Source organism: Carcharhinus amblyrhynchos, chromosome 11 (assembly GCF_965287045.1).
Source record: "Carcharhinus amblyrhynchos chromosome 11, sCarAmb.v2.hapA, whole genome shotgun sequence".
Taxonomy (NCBI): domain Eukaryota; kingdom Metazoa; phylum Chordata; class Chondrichthyes; order Carcharhiniformes; family Carcharhinidae; genus Carcharhinus; species Carcharhinus amblyrhynchos.
Genome location: NC_137334.1, coordinates 88,544,649 through 88,559,751, shown reverse-complemented (window position 1 = coordinate 88,559,751; position 15,103 = coordinate 88,544,649). Strand labels below are relative to the sequence as shown.

Sequence of the window (15,103 nt, the reverse complement as noted above, 5' to 3'; positions counted from 1 at the left end):
TCAGCACAATTCTTAGCACACTTGGGGCAGAATTCTCCTGTCCCACCCGCCACGGGAATCATAGCGGGTGGGACATGGATCTGGGTCTATTGATCTCAGCCAGAATTTTCCAGACTTGGGGCGAAAATCCCACCCTGCATATTGTTGAGCAAATGCTGTCCAATCGCAGAATCATATTCAACATTGGTATTCTTGCAAACTGTCCTGTCCTGATGAGTACAAGACGAAATGCTTCGACAACATGTGTCTTTTTTCAGCAACATTCAAGTTCTGTACTACTAAGTGACTATGTAAACACAAGTCTCCCTTTTCTTCTTAGTTATTAGCCACTTTGATTATTTTTCACACGTTCTGCACTAGTTTTTAGTGATGTGTGTGGCTGGACATGTAAATCCCTTTCCACACCAACACAGGCTCCTAAACTTTTTTGACTTTCATCAGGTGTGGGGGCGAATGGGATTAAAAGTTATGGGGATAAAGCAGGATTAGGCTTTTGAGTTAGATGATCACGATGAATGGTGGAGCAGGCTCTGAGTGCCAAATGGCTTCCTCCTGCTCCTATCTCATATGTTTCTTCTACACTAAGTAGTCTCACACACCAGGTTAAAGTCCAATAGATTTATTTGGTATCACAAGCTCTCGGAGCACTGCTCCTTCATCAGATGAGCCGTCGAGGGCAGCGGCTTTCCACAGGGGTCTCTGCCAATGGGGTCTTCTACCTTCCTTTCTAAATGACAAACCTGATGAAGGGCCAGTGCTCCGAAAGCTCGTGATACCAAGTAAACCTGTTGGACTTCAACCTGGTGTTGTAAGACTTCTTACTATGTCCACTCCAGTCCTATGCCGGCATCTCCACATCATGTTTCTTCTCCGTTGCAAGGTTACATTACCACGTCTGAATAGTGAAGGGGTTAAAGTCCAACCCTGTGACCTGTCAGAAGTAATATGTTCTGGCATCTCCCAGCATTGCTGGCTCACAGGGAGAAGCTTGGACACTACCCAAGTCAAACAATTAGCCTTAAATTCAACATTTCTAATACATTATAAGTTTTTCAATGTTTGGTTCCGATTAAGATCAAAAGGAGCAGGAAGATTGTGGTTCTGTTTTACTTAAATAACCAGGAACTGACCACTCAGCCAATACTATCCTGAACCGCGCATTTGTCCAACTCAAATATTTATTTTACACATTTCACTGAAATTCCCATTGACGTTTGAATATGAACACACGCACCTTCCGATAGATTTTACATCCGATTATCATTGCCTTTCTTGCGGGATATCACAAAGTTATTTGGTGCAAGCAAAACCCTGATGCAGTAGGAGGGAGTGTGCGCACTACGGCTGATTAATGGGTCTACGCAGTGAGATGTAAATGTGGATTGTGTTGATGTAAATTGGCCCTGTAATTCATAGATGGCAATCAAGGGAGGTCGGTGTACAGTTATTGGCGTCTGCCCCCTTCCTGTCTTTTGTTCTGTCAAATTTGCTGGTGAATGATGGCTGGTAAACAGGTGCTCTTGTACTGAAACCTCCCCCCACTGTCACGGCGGGAAGTTCCGCCCCAGTGACAACTTTAACAAGGAAACAAGCACCGGAATGTTCTGGAACTCCCCAGCAGGACAGGCCAGTGAGCAAAATCGTTGGAGGATTTTGGGTAGAATGAACAAGGGCCTCCACAAGGAATTACTTGAGGCGATTTTGGGGGGAGGTTTTCCATTCTACCCGTCATGGGAATTGTGGCGAGTGGGACACGGACCATGCCAAGGTCTGTTGACCTCAGATGGGATTCTCTGGTCTTGGGGCAAGCGCAGCTGGAAAATCCCACCCTTTGTCTTTGTTCAGATGACTGTAAAAAAAAAAATTCCATCGTGACTTCAGGAGATTGCAAAGTCGACAAACTATTTTTAAAGTGAATTTACTATCGTAATGTGGAAAACATGGCAGCCAATTTGCAAACTAACAAAGTCCCACAAATAGGGATAAGATAAAGGGCAGATAAATTAATGTTCCTTCTAATGATGTGGAGATGCCGGTGTTGGACAGGGGCGGGCACAGTAAGAAGTCTTAACACCAGGTTAAAGTCCAACAGGTTTATTTGGCAGCACAAGCTTTCAGAATACCGCTCCTTCATCAGGTAATGCTGAAGGAGCAGTGCTCCGAAAGCTCGTGCTACTAAACAAAGCTGTTGGACTTTAACCTGTTGCTGCGAAACTTCTTGGTGTTCCTTCTAATGATGTTGATTGAGGAATAAATATTGGCCGCAACACTGGAGAGAACTGATGAAGGGGCATCCAGCCTCGAAACGTTGGTCCTATCCTGCCTTCACAGATGCTGCCAGACCTGCTGAGTTTTTTCAACATTTTCTGTTTTTGTACAGGAGAGAACTCCCTTCATCTTTCGCAAAGTAATATTATCCAAAAGGTGACACTTGTGCAATGCTCTCTCAGTACTGATACTGGGAATGTTAGCCTTGTATTTTGTGCTGAAGTACCTGGATAGGCATTTCCAGCAAGTATGAATGAGCCACTTTACCAATTCAATAGATTATCTCAAACTGATTGTTAGTGTAGCTGTTAGCACACTCAGGATTGTTCAGCGACTGCTGTCTAGAAGTGACATTATTCATATGCAGAGACATGTTCTCTGCAACCAAAGTAATATTTTCATTGCTTGCACCTTTTGTGAATTACCCAGGACTTTGGGGAGCCTATTGTTTCCCTGTTGCTTTCTCCATGACAAAACATCAGCCAATCAGATTGAACTTGTCAACCAATCAGCACCCTTTTCTCCTGTAGTGGAAATTGTGATCCTTTGAAATTTGGCACTCTTGTGTTTGTCCTGATGAGTGCAAGGTGAAAAGCTTTCGCAACGTGTCTCTTGTTTCAACAATGTTAATTGTAATTAATTAACAATCCTGGAATTAAAAGATGGTCCCATTAATGGTGGTCATGAAAACATCACGATGGTCAGAACCAACCCCCTGGTTAGTTAATGTCCTTTAGGAAAAGAAATCTGCTGTCATTACCCGGTCTGGCCTACACGGGACTCCAGATCCACAGCAATATGGTTGAATCTTAACTGCTCTTTGATATGGCCTCACAAACTGTTCAGACTAGAGGCAATTAGGGATGGCCAGCATCATCCACGTCTGATGGAAGAATAAAAAATAGAGTTGTTTATCAGATAGGAAGCGCGTCTCATTCCAAGTGTATTATAATTGTATAACCATTCCTTATAAATCCACTGCACTCTAGTGGGATATTCCCACCCAGCAGAATACTTTGGGTTATGTGGAAGTAATTCATGACATCTGTAAATTATTCCTGACTGAACTTTTCTTTTCTCCAGTAGCCCCTCCAATGGAACATGGACTTGGTGAGTGCAGTCATTTATTCTAACCACAGCTTTGCCAGCTCAGTCCTCAATAATGTTGTAGACCTTACAGGAGCAATAACGGTGAAGCCATCAGCATTTTTGAATTGTAAATCAGGCAGCAGATTTGGCAGCAAGTGCGCAAATAATGTTTGGAAACTGGAACGAGCTGTCCAAGGTGACCGGCACTTCCCGGTACTTCACCAGACCATTATCTTGCTAAGAGGTTCAGCCTGAAAACACATGATTGCTGCACTTATGTCACAGATACCCTCTGAATGTGACAGAAATACTCCGGGTTTGTCCTTTCTAGAGATTATGGCTGGCATGGTAGCACAGTGGTTAGCACTGCTGCTTCGCAGCTCCGGGGTCCTGGGTTCGATTCCCAGCTCAGGTCACTGTCTGTGTGGAGTTTGCACATTCTCCTCGTGTCTGCATGGGTTTCCTCCAGGTGCTCCGGTTTCCTTCCACAGTCCAAAGAAGTGCGGGTTAGGTTGATTGGCCATGCTCAGAAATTGCCCCTTAGTGTCTAGGGATGCGTAGCATAGAGGGATTAGTGGGTATGATATGGGGGTAGGGCCTGGTTGGGATTGTGTTCGGTGCAGATTTGATGGGCCGAAGGGCCTCTTTCTGCACTGTAGGGTTCTATGATTATCTTGAGACAGAATTAACAAGCTCTGTGGAAATGAATGCTGACTTTTACAAGTGTGGAGTCTCAGTCCTTCAGATTTTTAATTATTGTTGGAAATTTTAAGGCTGTTTTAAAAATTTAAGTTTTCCCTTCTGCCTTTTTCATCTCGCTCTTAATCTCATCTAATTTGCCCCTTGCTCCATTTTGCTTTCTGAAAATGAAATTAAACATTCTGGTTTACACTTGCTGGTTTAGACTTGGTTAAAGAGACACACAGTTACCTCTTCACAAAGATCCCCAAGGTGAGGGCGCATAGGCTTTGCCATTAATGGATGACATATTGGCATAAAATGGCTGAAAGGAGTACGATGGTGATCACTAAATCATTTTTCTGCCACATTGACCTCATATAGTACAGTCAGTAGGGCAGCACGGTGGCACAGTGGTTAGCATCGCTGCTTCACAGCACCAGGGACCCAGTTTGATTCCCGGCCTAAGTCACTGTCTTTTGCACATTCTCCCCGTATCTGCTTGGGTTTCCTCCGGGTGCTCAGGTTTCCTCCCACAGCCCAAAAGATGTGCTGATTAGGTGGATTGGCCATGCTAAATTGGTACTGGGGATAAGGTAATGGGGCTAGGCCTGGGTTAAGATGCTCTGTTGGAGAGTCAGTGGGCTGAATAGCCTCCATCTGCACTGTAGGGATTCCATGTTTCCATGAGTTCAGTTGCAGCCCCGAGCTACTGATCAGCCAGAGGCTGACAGCTCTGCTCTACTGGCAGCACCACTGGGAGAGTAGTGGCCACTGCCAGTATTGCACTGGGTTCTACACTGGGATCGATGATGGATCCTCTGGGAGTTAGGTAAGCAGAGTGGGATGGATCCCCCAGGGAGAGGGGTGAGGAGGGAAGCAGGCGGTCCGTGGAGAGGTGGGTTGACAGCTTCCTGTGGGGAATCACCCTTTCACGATCATGGGTCCCTTAATCGGACATAGAGTATCTGAGGATGAGCCTCCTGCACCTCACGTGAAGATCTGCAGCAAACAAAACCAGTTTGTGAATTTCCTGGATGGTGAGTCCCTCTCCTGCCATTGGTTAAGGGCTTCAGTTGGCGTCTGGGCTCACAAACCCTCCCCCCCCCACCCTCCAGCAGGTGGCAGGATCTCCGCCCTGTAATGTCATAAGACCATAAGATATAGGAGCAGAATTAGGCCAGTCGGCCCATCGATATCGCTCCGCCATTCGATCATGGCTGATATATTTCTCCACCCCATTCTCCTACCTTTCCCTGTAAGCTTTGCCCCCTCACCAACCAAGAATCTACCTGTCTCTGTTTTAAAGACACTCAATGGCCTGGCCTTCTGCGGCAAGGAGTTCCACAGATTCACCACCCTCTGGCTAATGTCTCCTCATCGCTGTCCAATCACACTGCCCCCTGCCCTCTGAACTCACCTCAGGGTGAGGCAGTAAACTCCACCCATCATTTCATTCCAGCCCATGTTTGAACTTCAGACGGAATGCTGATGTTGCCTGGTATGGTGGGAAGGTCTTACGAGGAAAGGCTGAGGGACTTGAGGTTATTTTTGTTAGAGAGAAGGAGGTTAAGAGGTGACCTAATTGAGGCATACAAGATGATCAGAGGGTTAGATAGGGTGGTCAGTGAGAGCCTTTTTCCTCGGATGGTGACGGCTAACACGAGGGGACATAGCCTTAAGGTAAGGGGTGGTAATTATAGGATGGATGTCAGAGGTAGGTTCATTACTCAGAGGGTAGTAAGGGCGTGGAATGCCCTGCCTGCAGCAGTTGTGGACTCGCCAACTTTAAGGGCGTTCAAATGGTCAGTGGATAGGCATATGGATAACATTGGAATAGTTTAGGTTAGAGGGTCATTAGATTGGTTCCACTGGTCGGCGCAACATCGAGGGCCGAAGGGCCTGTACTGCGCTGTAATGTTCTAGGTTCTATGATTGGGTCTAGGTTCCTATCGAGCCAGCTCTGAAAGGGTTACCTGAGAACCGCTTAACAACTGGAGTTTGCTCAGTGAGATTATTTCCTCACCTCATCGCTTTCAAGTCAATAGTTATTTATTTCTCCAATTTCCTGGTAGAGCCTAATGGTAAATGAAATTAATATTTTGCAATCCCTGCAAAAAAAAACATACAAGTGGAAATTAAAGGCCAGCATCTATAAAGCAGACGGAATTAGTTATTTGCTGGAATTGTTGGTGGTAGGTTTACATCGACTTTACGTTGGGGAAACGGAATATAAATTCAGGCAGTTCTGTTCATTGTGCCGCACTCAAGATAGAATTGGCCAGGTGCTGCGAACCTGGAGACTGGAATGACCTGATCTGCTTTTGCTGGGGTCACCTGTTTCAGTGGAGCCTTGGAAATATTGGACAGAATGTTCCTCACTGAGGCTAGTAGCGGGAGTAGGGAAAATTCCTGCCTCAGATCCCGCCCCCCCCCCCCAATGCCTTGGAGGAAGTTCTTGCAAAGGCAGGATCTTCTTTTCCTGGGGTGGGAAGTGGTTGGATGCCGACTAGAGGCTGCCACAGACACAGCCAGATGCACAGGTGGGTTGTTTGAGAGATACGCCTCAATGCTGTGGAGCTTTATCCCAGTTATAATAAAGAGCAAAAGACCAAACCCTCAACCCCACAGACTCCCCCTGCCCCATCCATGCTACTCATGCTCTCAGCCCACCACCCCTTGCCCACTCATGCCTCACATAGATTCATAGAAATCCTACACTGCAGAAGGAGGCCATTTGGCCCATCAAGTCAATACCGATGCCAATCCCACCCAGGCCCTATCCCAGTAACGCCACATATTTGCCCTGCTAATCTCTCTAACCTATGCATCCCGGGACACAAAGGGGCAATTTAGCATGGCCATTCAACCTAACCCGCACACCTTTGGACTGTGGAAGGAAACTGGAGCACCCGGAAGAAACCCACACAGACACAGGGCGAATGTGCAAATTCCGCACAGACAGTGACACAAGCCGGGAATCAAGCCCAGCTCCCTGGAGCTGTGAGGCAGTAGTGCTAACCACTGTGCCACCGTGCCGTCGCACATACCAAGCTATACCCCTCCATCAAATCCCCCATGGCCCATGATGCCTTCTAGTCTAAGTTCTGCCCCTCCACTACCTCCCGTGGCCTCTCATGCCCCCGTGCCAAGATATTTCATGCCCATTGATCTGTGCAATGTAAAGAACAAATGAATCCTATAGCGACAGTCGGATGTAAAAGTAAAACTGAAGTCACCATAGTCCCAGGTGATCATTAATTGCTCTCCCCTTTGAGAGGGAGGGGAGAGCTGACTAGTGGTGATTTTAACCTGCGGATCGCCACACCTCAGGCGAGGGGCGAGAATGAGAAGTGGGACCTTCATGAATAACCTCAGCTGGTGCAGGAATTAAATCCAGGCTGTTAGGGTCGCTCCACATCACAAACCATCCGGACAACTAAGCTAAATCAACCCGATGTATAAAAAAATTCACTCATTCATTATGTCCCAAGATGTTGAAAAATGTAATTTCACTATTCGGGCGATAAAAGTGTCAATCATCCAGACCATTTTAAGTACCCATATCAGAAACTGCAAGCACTTGAAACCATTTAACCTTGTGTAAATAAAAAAAAATGTGAAATTGACCACAGAAATCTGAGAGCCAGAGTTGTCAATCAAAGAACATTTTCTCTGGGGCACAGCAGTGTGAGAGAGGGGAATTGACGCACTGATAAGCCCCCCAAAACTCACCCAGCAATGAATGGAAATGTGGACATCACTGCCTCAGCCAGCATTTATTGCTCTTCCCTAGATGCCCTTCAGGAGTTGGTGGTGAGCTGTCTTCTTGAACCGCTGCAGCCCCTGAGGTGTAGTTACACCCACAGTACTGTTTGCGAGGGCATTCCAGGATTTTGACCCAGCGACAGTGTAGGAGTGGTTGCTGTATTTCCAAGTTTGGCGAGTGACTTGGGGGGTGGGGGTGATGGTGTTCCCAGATATCTGCTGCTCTTGTCCTTCTAGATGGTTGTGGTCGAGTGTTGGGAAGGAACTTTGGTAAGTTCCTGCAGTGCGTTTTGTAGATGGCACATACAGCTGCCACTGTATGTCAGTGGTGGAGGGATTGAATGTTTATGGAAGGGATAGTAAACAAGCAGGTCGCTTTGTCCTGGGTGATGTCAAGCTTCTTGGGTTGGAATTGCACTCATCCAGGTAAGTGGGGAGAATTCCATTACATTCCTCACTTGTGTCTTGCAGATGATGGACAGGCTTTGGGGAATTAGGAGGTGAGTTACTTACCGCAGGATTCCCTATCTCTGACCTGCTCTTGCAGCCACAGTATTTATATAACTATTCCCACTAAGATTCTGATCAATGGCAAACCCCACTGGGGGATTAAGCAATGGTAACGCTATTGAATGTTCAGGGGCGGTGGTTAGATCCTCTCTTCTTGCAGACGGTCATTGCCTGACACTTGAATGTTGCGAATGTTACTTGTCACTTGTTCACCCAACCCTGGATATGGTCCATGTCTTACTGCAGTTGGACATGAAGTGCTTCTCGTGTCATTCCCTGCTTCGGTGTGCCATGTGGGAGACAGACATAGGGGGCACAGGGACAAGCTCTGGAGGATCTAGGACTGGAGCTGAATGTGGTCCCTGATGGCATTCAGGCCCTTGCTCACATGGCAAAAAAACAGCATTGTTACTTTGCAGAAAGGTCAGACTGAGCGCTAACAATGCACTTCTGTCCTTTGTGCAAAACAGGAAATACACAGATCAGATCATCAGGCTAAGACTACTAAATTAAATTTATTTACATGTTTTCAATTACACGGAATGAGATAAAGATGGAAAAGTAATGTGACTTATACAATAGTTCAAATTGTCTAAAGAGGTTAGTTTGCAAGATGTTAAGTGTCATTTAACTATGAAGGTGGCAGCAACATGACTTTGAGTCTTTGGGAGTGGGAAGACGAGGGAAGAACAACAGAAATAAATAGCAGTAAGATGCTACCTAATTGCGAACTCAAATAAATGACCTAAACCTGACTCAGTTTTTCAATTGTTCATGCATATTTCAATCAGTCTTTTTCAGATGTAAAATGAGAGCTCAGCAAGGAAAAACCTTCAGCTCTGGCTGTTTATTTCAATTATTTCTTTCTGTGCGACAGCTCCCTGAAGTTCTCGAAGGTAGCCTTGAAGATCATGACTCCTATTGTTATCACGGTGTTTGTTCTGGCACTCTACCTCCACGCTCAGCAGGTAGAATCAACAGCCAGGCTAGACTTCCTCTGGAAACTGCAGGTAGGAATACAGCTACAACCTTCTGATTACAACACTCTTCAATTATTCCGCTGCCAAATCCCCTCTGTGCCAAACCACGTCTGTATCTCCCCGTTTGCTTTAACCCTTCGGTTGTTGATCAACAGTCAAAAAAACCTTTTGTTGACCTGAAATGATTCCCCATCTTTTGATTCAGCGCCCGATGAGTCACTCGTACCAGTAAGTTTCCCAATCTATGCAGTGTCAATTGATCTCGTTCAACAGCCATTTAAGATGGGAGTGGTGGGGGATGGGGAAGCGGTGTGGAACGGGCTCTGCTCCGTATTTAATCACAGTAAGAAGTCTCACACCACCAGGTTAAAGTCCAACAGGTTTATTTGATATCACGAGCTTTCGGAGCACTGCCCCTTCATCAGGTGAGTGGAGAGTTGGGTCCACAAACAGGGCATATATAAACACAGACTCAATTACAAGATAATTATCGGAATGCGGGTCTTAACAGGTAATAAGAACTTGACGTTTCGAGTTTGGATGACCCTTCATCCAGAACGTTCATCCAGACTCTGAAACATTTGCTCTGGTCACTCTCCACAGATGCTGTCAGACTTGATGAGATTTTTCAGCATTTTCTGTTTAGATTCTTATGATGCTTTCTCAAGACTCGGGGGCGGTGGGGGCGCGCGTGGGGTATAGGGACGGAAAGTGTAATAAAATAACAAATGTTAGTGTGCCAGTTTGTCTCTGTGTGTACCACTCTTAACTATTAGCCAGAAGGTCGTGGATTCGAGTACTGAGAAGCATTGGAGCTGTTGTCTTTGTTATGAGACCGGTAAGATGTAAAAAGAAATCTAAACTTCCAGTTAACGGCTGAAAAATAACACTCATCAAGATTTCACGTTTTAAAACTTACTGTAATAAATTTGGCAAGGAAGTATACTATGAAAGTTGATAGAGCAGACGCAGCACGGTTTCATTAAAGGGAAGTCGTGTCTGACAAATTTACTGGAGTTCTATGAGGATGTGTCTAGGGCGGTGGATAGAGGAGAGCCGGTGGATGTGGTCTTTCTAGATTTTCAGAAGGCGTTTGACAAAGTGCCTCACAAGAGGTTATTGCAGAAGGTCGAGGGACATGGAGTTGGGGGTAGGGTGTTAGCGTGGATAGAGGATTGGTTGTCAAATAGGAGGCAGAGAGTGGGGGTCAACGGGTGCTATTCGGATTGGCGGATGGTGACTAGTGGAGTGCCCCAGGGGTCGGTGCTGGGGCCTCAGCTTTTTACCATTTATATAGATGATCTGGAGGAGGGAACCAAGTGTAGAGTGTCGAAATTTGCTGATGACACCAAGATTGGGGAACGGCAAATTGTGTGGAGGGTGTGGAGAGTCTGCAGAAGGATCTAGATAGGCTGGGCGAATGGGCCAGGAAATGGCAAATGGAATTTAATGTTGGCAAGTGTGAGGTGGTCCACTTTGGTAGGAAGAATCTTATTGAATGGCGGGGCAGGCTCGAAGGGCTGGATGGCCTACTCCTGCTCCTATTTCTTATGTTCTTATGAAAGTTCTGACACTGGGAAGTTCCGAAGAACAAGGAAACCTTGTCCAGTGAGCTCTGAAGGTGGAAATGCAGGTTAATAGGGTGGTGAAAAAGCATATGGTACACTCGCCTTTATCAATCAGGGTACAGATTACAAAAGCAGAGAAGTCGTGTTGGAGCTGTACAGAACTTTGGTGAGGCCACAGCTGGTGCGCAATTCTGGTTGCTACATTATCGGAAGGATGTGATTGTACTGGAGGGGGTGCAGAGGAGATTCACCTGGATGCTGCCTGGGATGGAATATTTAAGTTATAAAGAGAGGTTGGGTAGGCTTGGGTTGTTTTCTCTGGAGCAGAGAAGACTGAGCGGGGGGCGACCTGATTGAGGTGTTCGAGATTATGATGGGCAGGATGGATTGGGAGCAGCTGTTCCCCTTAGTTGAAGGGTCAGTCACGAGGGGACACAAGTTAAAAGGGTGGGAGGTTTACGGGGGGTTTTGAGGAAAAACCTTTTTACCCAGAGTGTGCTGACGGTCTGGAATGCGCTGCCTGGGAGGGTGGTGGAGGTGGGACGCCTCACGTCCTGGATGAGTACTTGGCACATGGTAACATTCAGGGTTATGGGCCAAGTGCTGGCAGGTGGGATTAAGTGGGCAGGTCAGGGCTTTTCATGCATCGGTGCAGACTCGATGGGCCGGAAGGCCTCTTCTCTTCTGTAGTATTCAGTGATTCTGTCATACCACAAAGAACAAAAACAGCCCGGGAAACAGGCCCTTCGCCCCAACGAGCCCGCGCCGCCATCTTAATATTACTGATGAAACACTATTTCCTGTTTCTAGGCAAATTGTACTACAGAGGGGATCATTCTCCTTTAAGACTTATCACATATAGCAGTCTCAGTGGAATTATACTCCTCATAACAAACAGTCCACAGTTGCTCAAAGCTTCCATAGCCTCACTGTGCTGAGGGGTAGCTTTGCCTGACCAGGCTCTTCCCTCAGTTTTCGGGATGTTCCTCAAATCCACCACCGGCAGTAAAGATTGCTCCAGTGATTCTTAGATTGCTGCAGGATGTTTCAGAGCTCTGACCAAGGGTCATCTCGACTCGAAACGTTGGCTCAATTCTCTCCCCACAGATACCGTCAATACCTGCTGAGATTTTCCAGCATTTTCTGTCTTTGGGTCAGGTCTAGTTACGGCGAGGACTGCAGTTGAGATTAAAACAAGGAATAGATGTTTCGGCTAGGATTAGGCTTAAGTTTACGTTTGGGGTTTGTCTCTGTGACTACCACTAGCGTTAGATTTTTAAAATAGAAATTTATTTGTTGGTGTCACAAGTAGGCTTACATTAACACCACAATGAAGTTACTGTGAAACTCCCCTGGTCGCCACATTCCGGCACCTGTTTGGGTACCCTGAGGGAGACTTTAGCATGCCCAATGCACCGAACCAGTGCTGTGGGAGGAAACCGGAGCACCGGATGAAACATAAGAACATAAGAAATAGGAGCAGGAGTAGGCCATCTAGCCCCTCGAGCCTGCCCCGCCATTCAATAAGATCATGGCTGATCTGTCGTGGCTCAGTTCCACATTCCTGCCCTCTCCCCATAACCCTTAATCCCCCCGCTTATCAAAAACCCATCAACCCGCGTCTTAAAAATATTTAGCGAGGCAGCCTCCACCACTTCAACGGGCAGAGAATTCCAGAGATTCACCACCCTTTGAGTGAAGAAGTTCCTCCTCAGCTCCGTTCTAAACCGCCCCCCTTTATCTTGAGGCTGTGCCCTCTAGTCCTACTGTCCTTTCTGAGCGGGAAGAGCCTCTCCACCTCTATCCTATCCATCCCATTCATCATCTTATGTGTCTCAATGAGATCTCCCCTCATTCTTCTAAACTCTAACGAGTACAAGCCTAGTTTATTCAGCCTCTCCTCATAGTTCAACCCCCTCAACTCCGGCATCAGCCTAGTAAACCTCCTCTGCACTCCCTCCAAGGCCAAAATATCCTTGCGTAAGTACGGCGACCAAAACTGCACACAGTACTCCAGCTGCGGCCTCACCAGTGTCCTGTACAGTTGCAGCAAGACCTCCCTACTTTTATATTCAATCCCCCTCACTATGAAGGCCAGCATCCCATTCGCCTTCCTGACCACCTGCTGCACCTGTAGGCTGGGTTTTTGCGACTCATACACAAGGACCCCGAGGTCCCTCTGCACCGTCGCATGCTGCAGTTTTTTGCCATGTAAGTAATAGTCCTTCCTACCATTATTCCTACCAAAGTGGACAACTTCACACTTGCCAACATTAAATTCCATTTGCCAGTTCCTGGCCCATTCGCCCAGCCTATCTAGATCCTTCTGCAGACTTTCCACACCCTCCTCACAATTTGCCGTTCCACCAATCTTGGTGTCATCAGCAAATTTCGACACCCTACACTCGGTTCCCTCCTCCAGATCATCTACATAAATGGTAAATAGCTGAGGCCCCAGCACCGACCCCTGGGGCACTCCACTAGTCACCAACCGCCAATCCGAATAGCACCCATTGACCCCCACTCTCTGCCTCCTATTTGACAGCCAATCCCCTATCCACGCTAACACCCTACCCCCAACTCCATGCCCCCTGACCTTCTGTAATAACCTCTTATGCGGCACCTTATCAAACGCCTTCTGAAAATCAAGAAAGACCACATCCACTGGCTCTCCTCTATCCACCGCCCTAGACACATCCTCATAGAACTCCAATAAATTTGTCAGACACGACTTCCCCTTAACGAAACCGTGCTGCGTCTGCTCTATGAAACAATTCTCCTCAAGATGCCCCACTATTTTCTCCTTGATCACGGATTCTAACATTTTACCTACAACAGACGTTAAACTAACTGGCCTAAAATTCCCTGCCTTTTGCCTGCCACCCTTCTTAAACAACGGCGTAACATTAGCCGTTTTCCAATCTTTCGGCACTTCCCCGGAATCCAGCGAGGTTTGGAAAATAATCACCAAGGCATCCACTATCACCTCCGCCATTTCTTTCAGAACTCTTGGATGCATTCCATCCGGTCCTGGGGACTTGTCCACAATCAGTCCCTCCAGTCTTTCGAGCACTGCCTCTCTAGTAACAATAATGTCATTCAGGCCCTCCACTCCTACCACCTTTCCATCGTTTACACCCGGCAAATGATTCACGTCCTCCTCCGTGAAGACCAAAACAAAAAAATTATTCAGGGCCTCGGCCATTTCCCCATCCCCTACCACTAAGTCCCCCCTCTCATCCTCTAAGGGTCCAACGTTCACCCTAGTCAGCCTCTTCCTTTTTATATATTTATAAAAACTCTTACTATCCTTTTTTATATTAAGCGCTAGTCCAGCTTCATAGTTTATCCTACCCTTCTTTATCAACTTCTTTGTCAATCTTTGTTGATATTTAAACCTCTCCCAATCCTCTTCTCGCCCACTACTCTTAGCTACTCTAAACGCATCCGCTTTTAATTTAACACTTTCCTTCACCTCCTTCGTTATCCACGGCTGATTATCTCTCCTCCTACGATCCTTTTTAACCATCGGAATAAATTTCTGCTGAGCACCAAGAAAGATCTCCATAAAGATCCTCCACTGTTCCTCAGCAGGCCTACCTTCCAACGTGCTCCCCCAGTCCACATTCGCCAATTCTTCTCTCATCCTATTGTACTCCCCTCTGTTCAAACAAAGGACACATGTCCGGGAACCCACTTTCTCCTCCTCCATCTGCATCAGAAACTCCACCATACAATGATTACTCTCCCCAAGAGGATCCTTCACCACAAGGTCCCTAATTCTACCCGCCTCATTACATAACACCAGATCCAAGATAGCTCGTTCCCTCGTCGGCTCCAACACACACTGTTCGAGGAAACTATCCCGGCAGCATTCCAAGAACTCCTCCTCGAGCCCACCGCGTCCAACATGGGTCGACCAATCAATATGTAGATTGAAATCCCCCATCATTATCGCCGTTCCATTCCTGCACGCCGCATTTATTTGTGCGTTAACAGCCCGCCCCACCTCCAGATCATTATTTGGGGGCCTATAGACGACACCCACCAGCATCTTCCTCCCTTTGCTGTTCCTAATCTCCACCCACAACGATTCCACTTTCTGCTCCTTGGCTCCAATATCATCCCTTGCTACCACCCTGATGCTATCCTTAATCAGCAGAGCTACGCCCCCCCCTTTTTCCTCCCGCCTGTCCTTCCTAAACACTTGATAGCCCTGTACATTCAGCTCCCAGTCCCTGT

At 46.8% G+C, this 15,103-nt stretch overlaps 1 protein-coding gene across 2 annotated transcripts in view; it reads left to right on the top strand.

Annotated features, from left to right (window-relative positions):
• Nucleotides 1-15,103, top strand: part of adcy5 (adenylate cyclase 5) — a 292,719-nt gene that overhangs the window by 264,958 nt on the left and 12,658 nt on the right. The window contains exons 16-17 of one of the 2 annotated variants that reach the window (XM_080199523.1): nt 3,355-3,378; nt 9,191-9,323. In XM_080199523.1, coding sequence (XP_080055649.1) covers nt 3,355-3,378; nt 9,191-9,323 — 157 coding nt within the window. Of the gene's footprint in view, nt 1-3,351; nt 3,379-9,190; nt 9,324-15,103 lie in introns of both variants that reach the window. The other variant, XM_080199522.1, reaches the window with a different exon arrangement.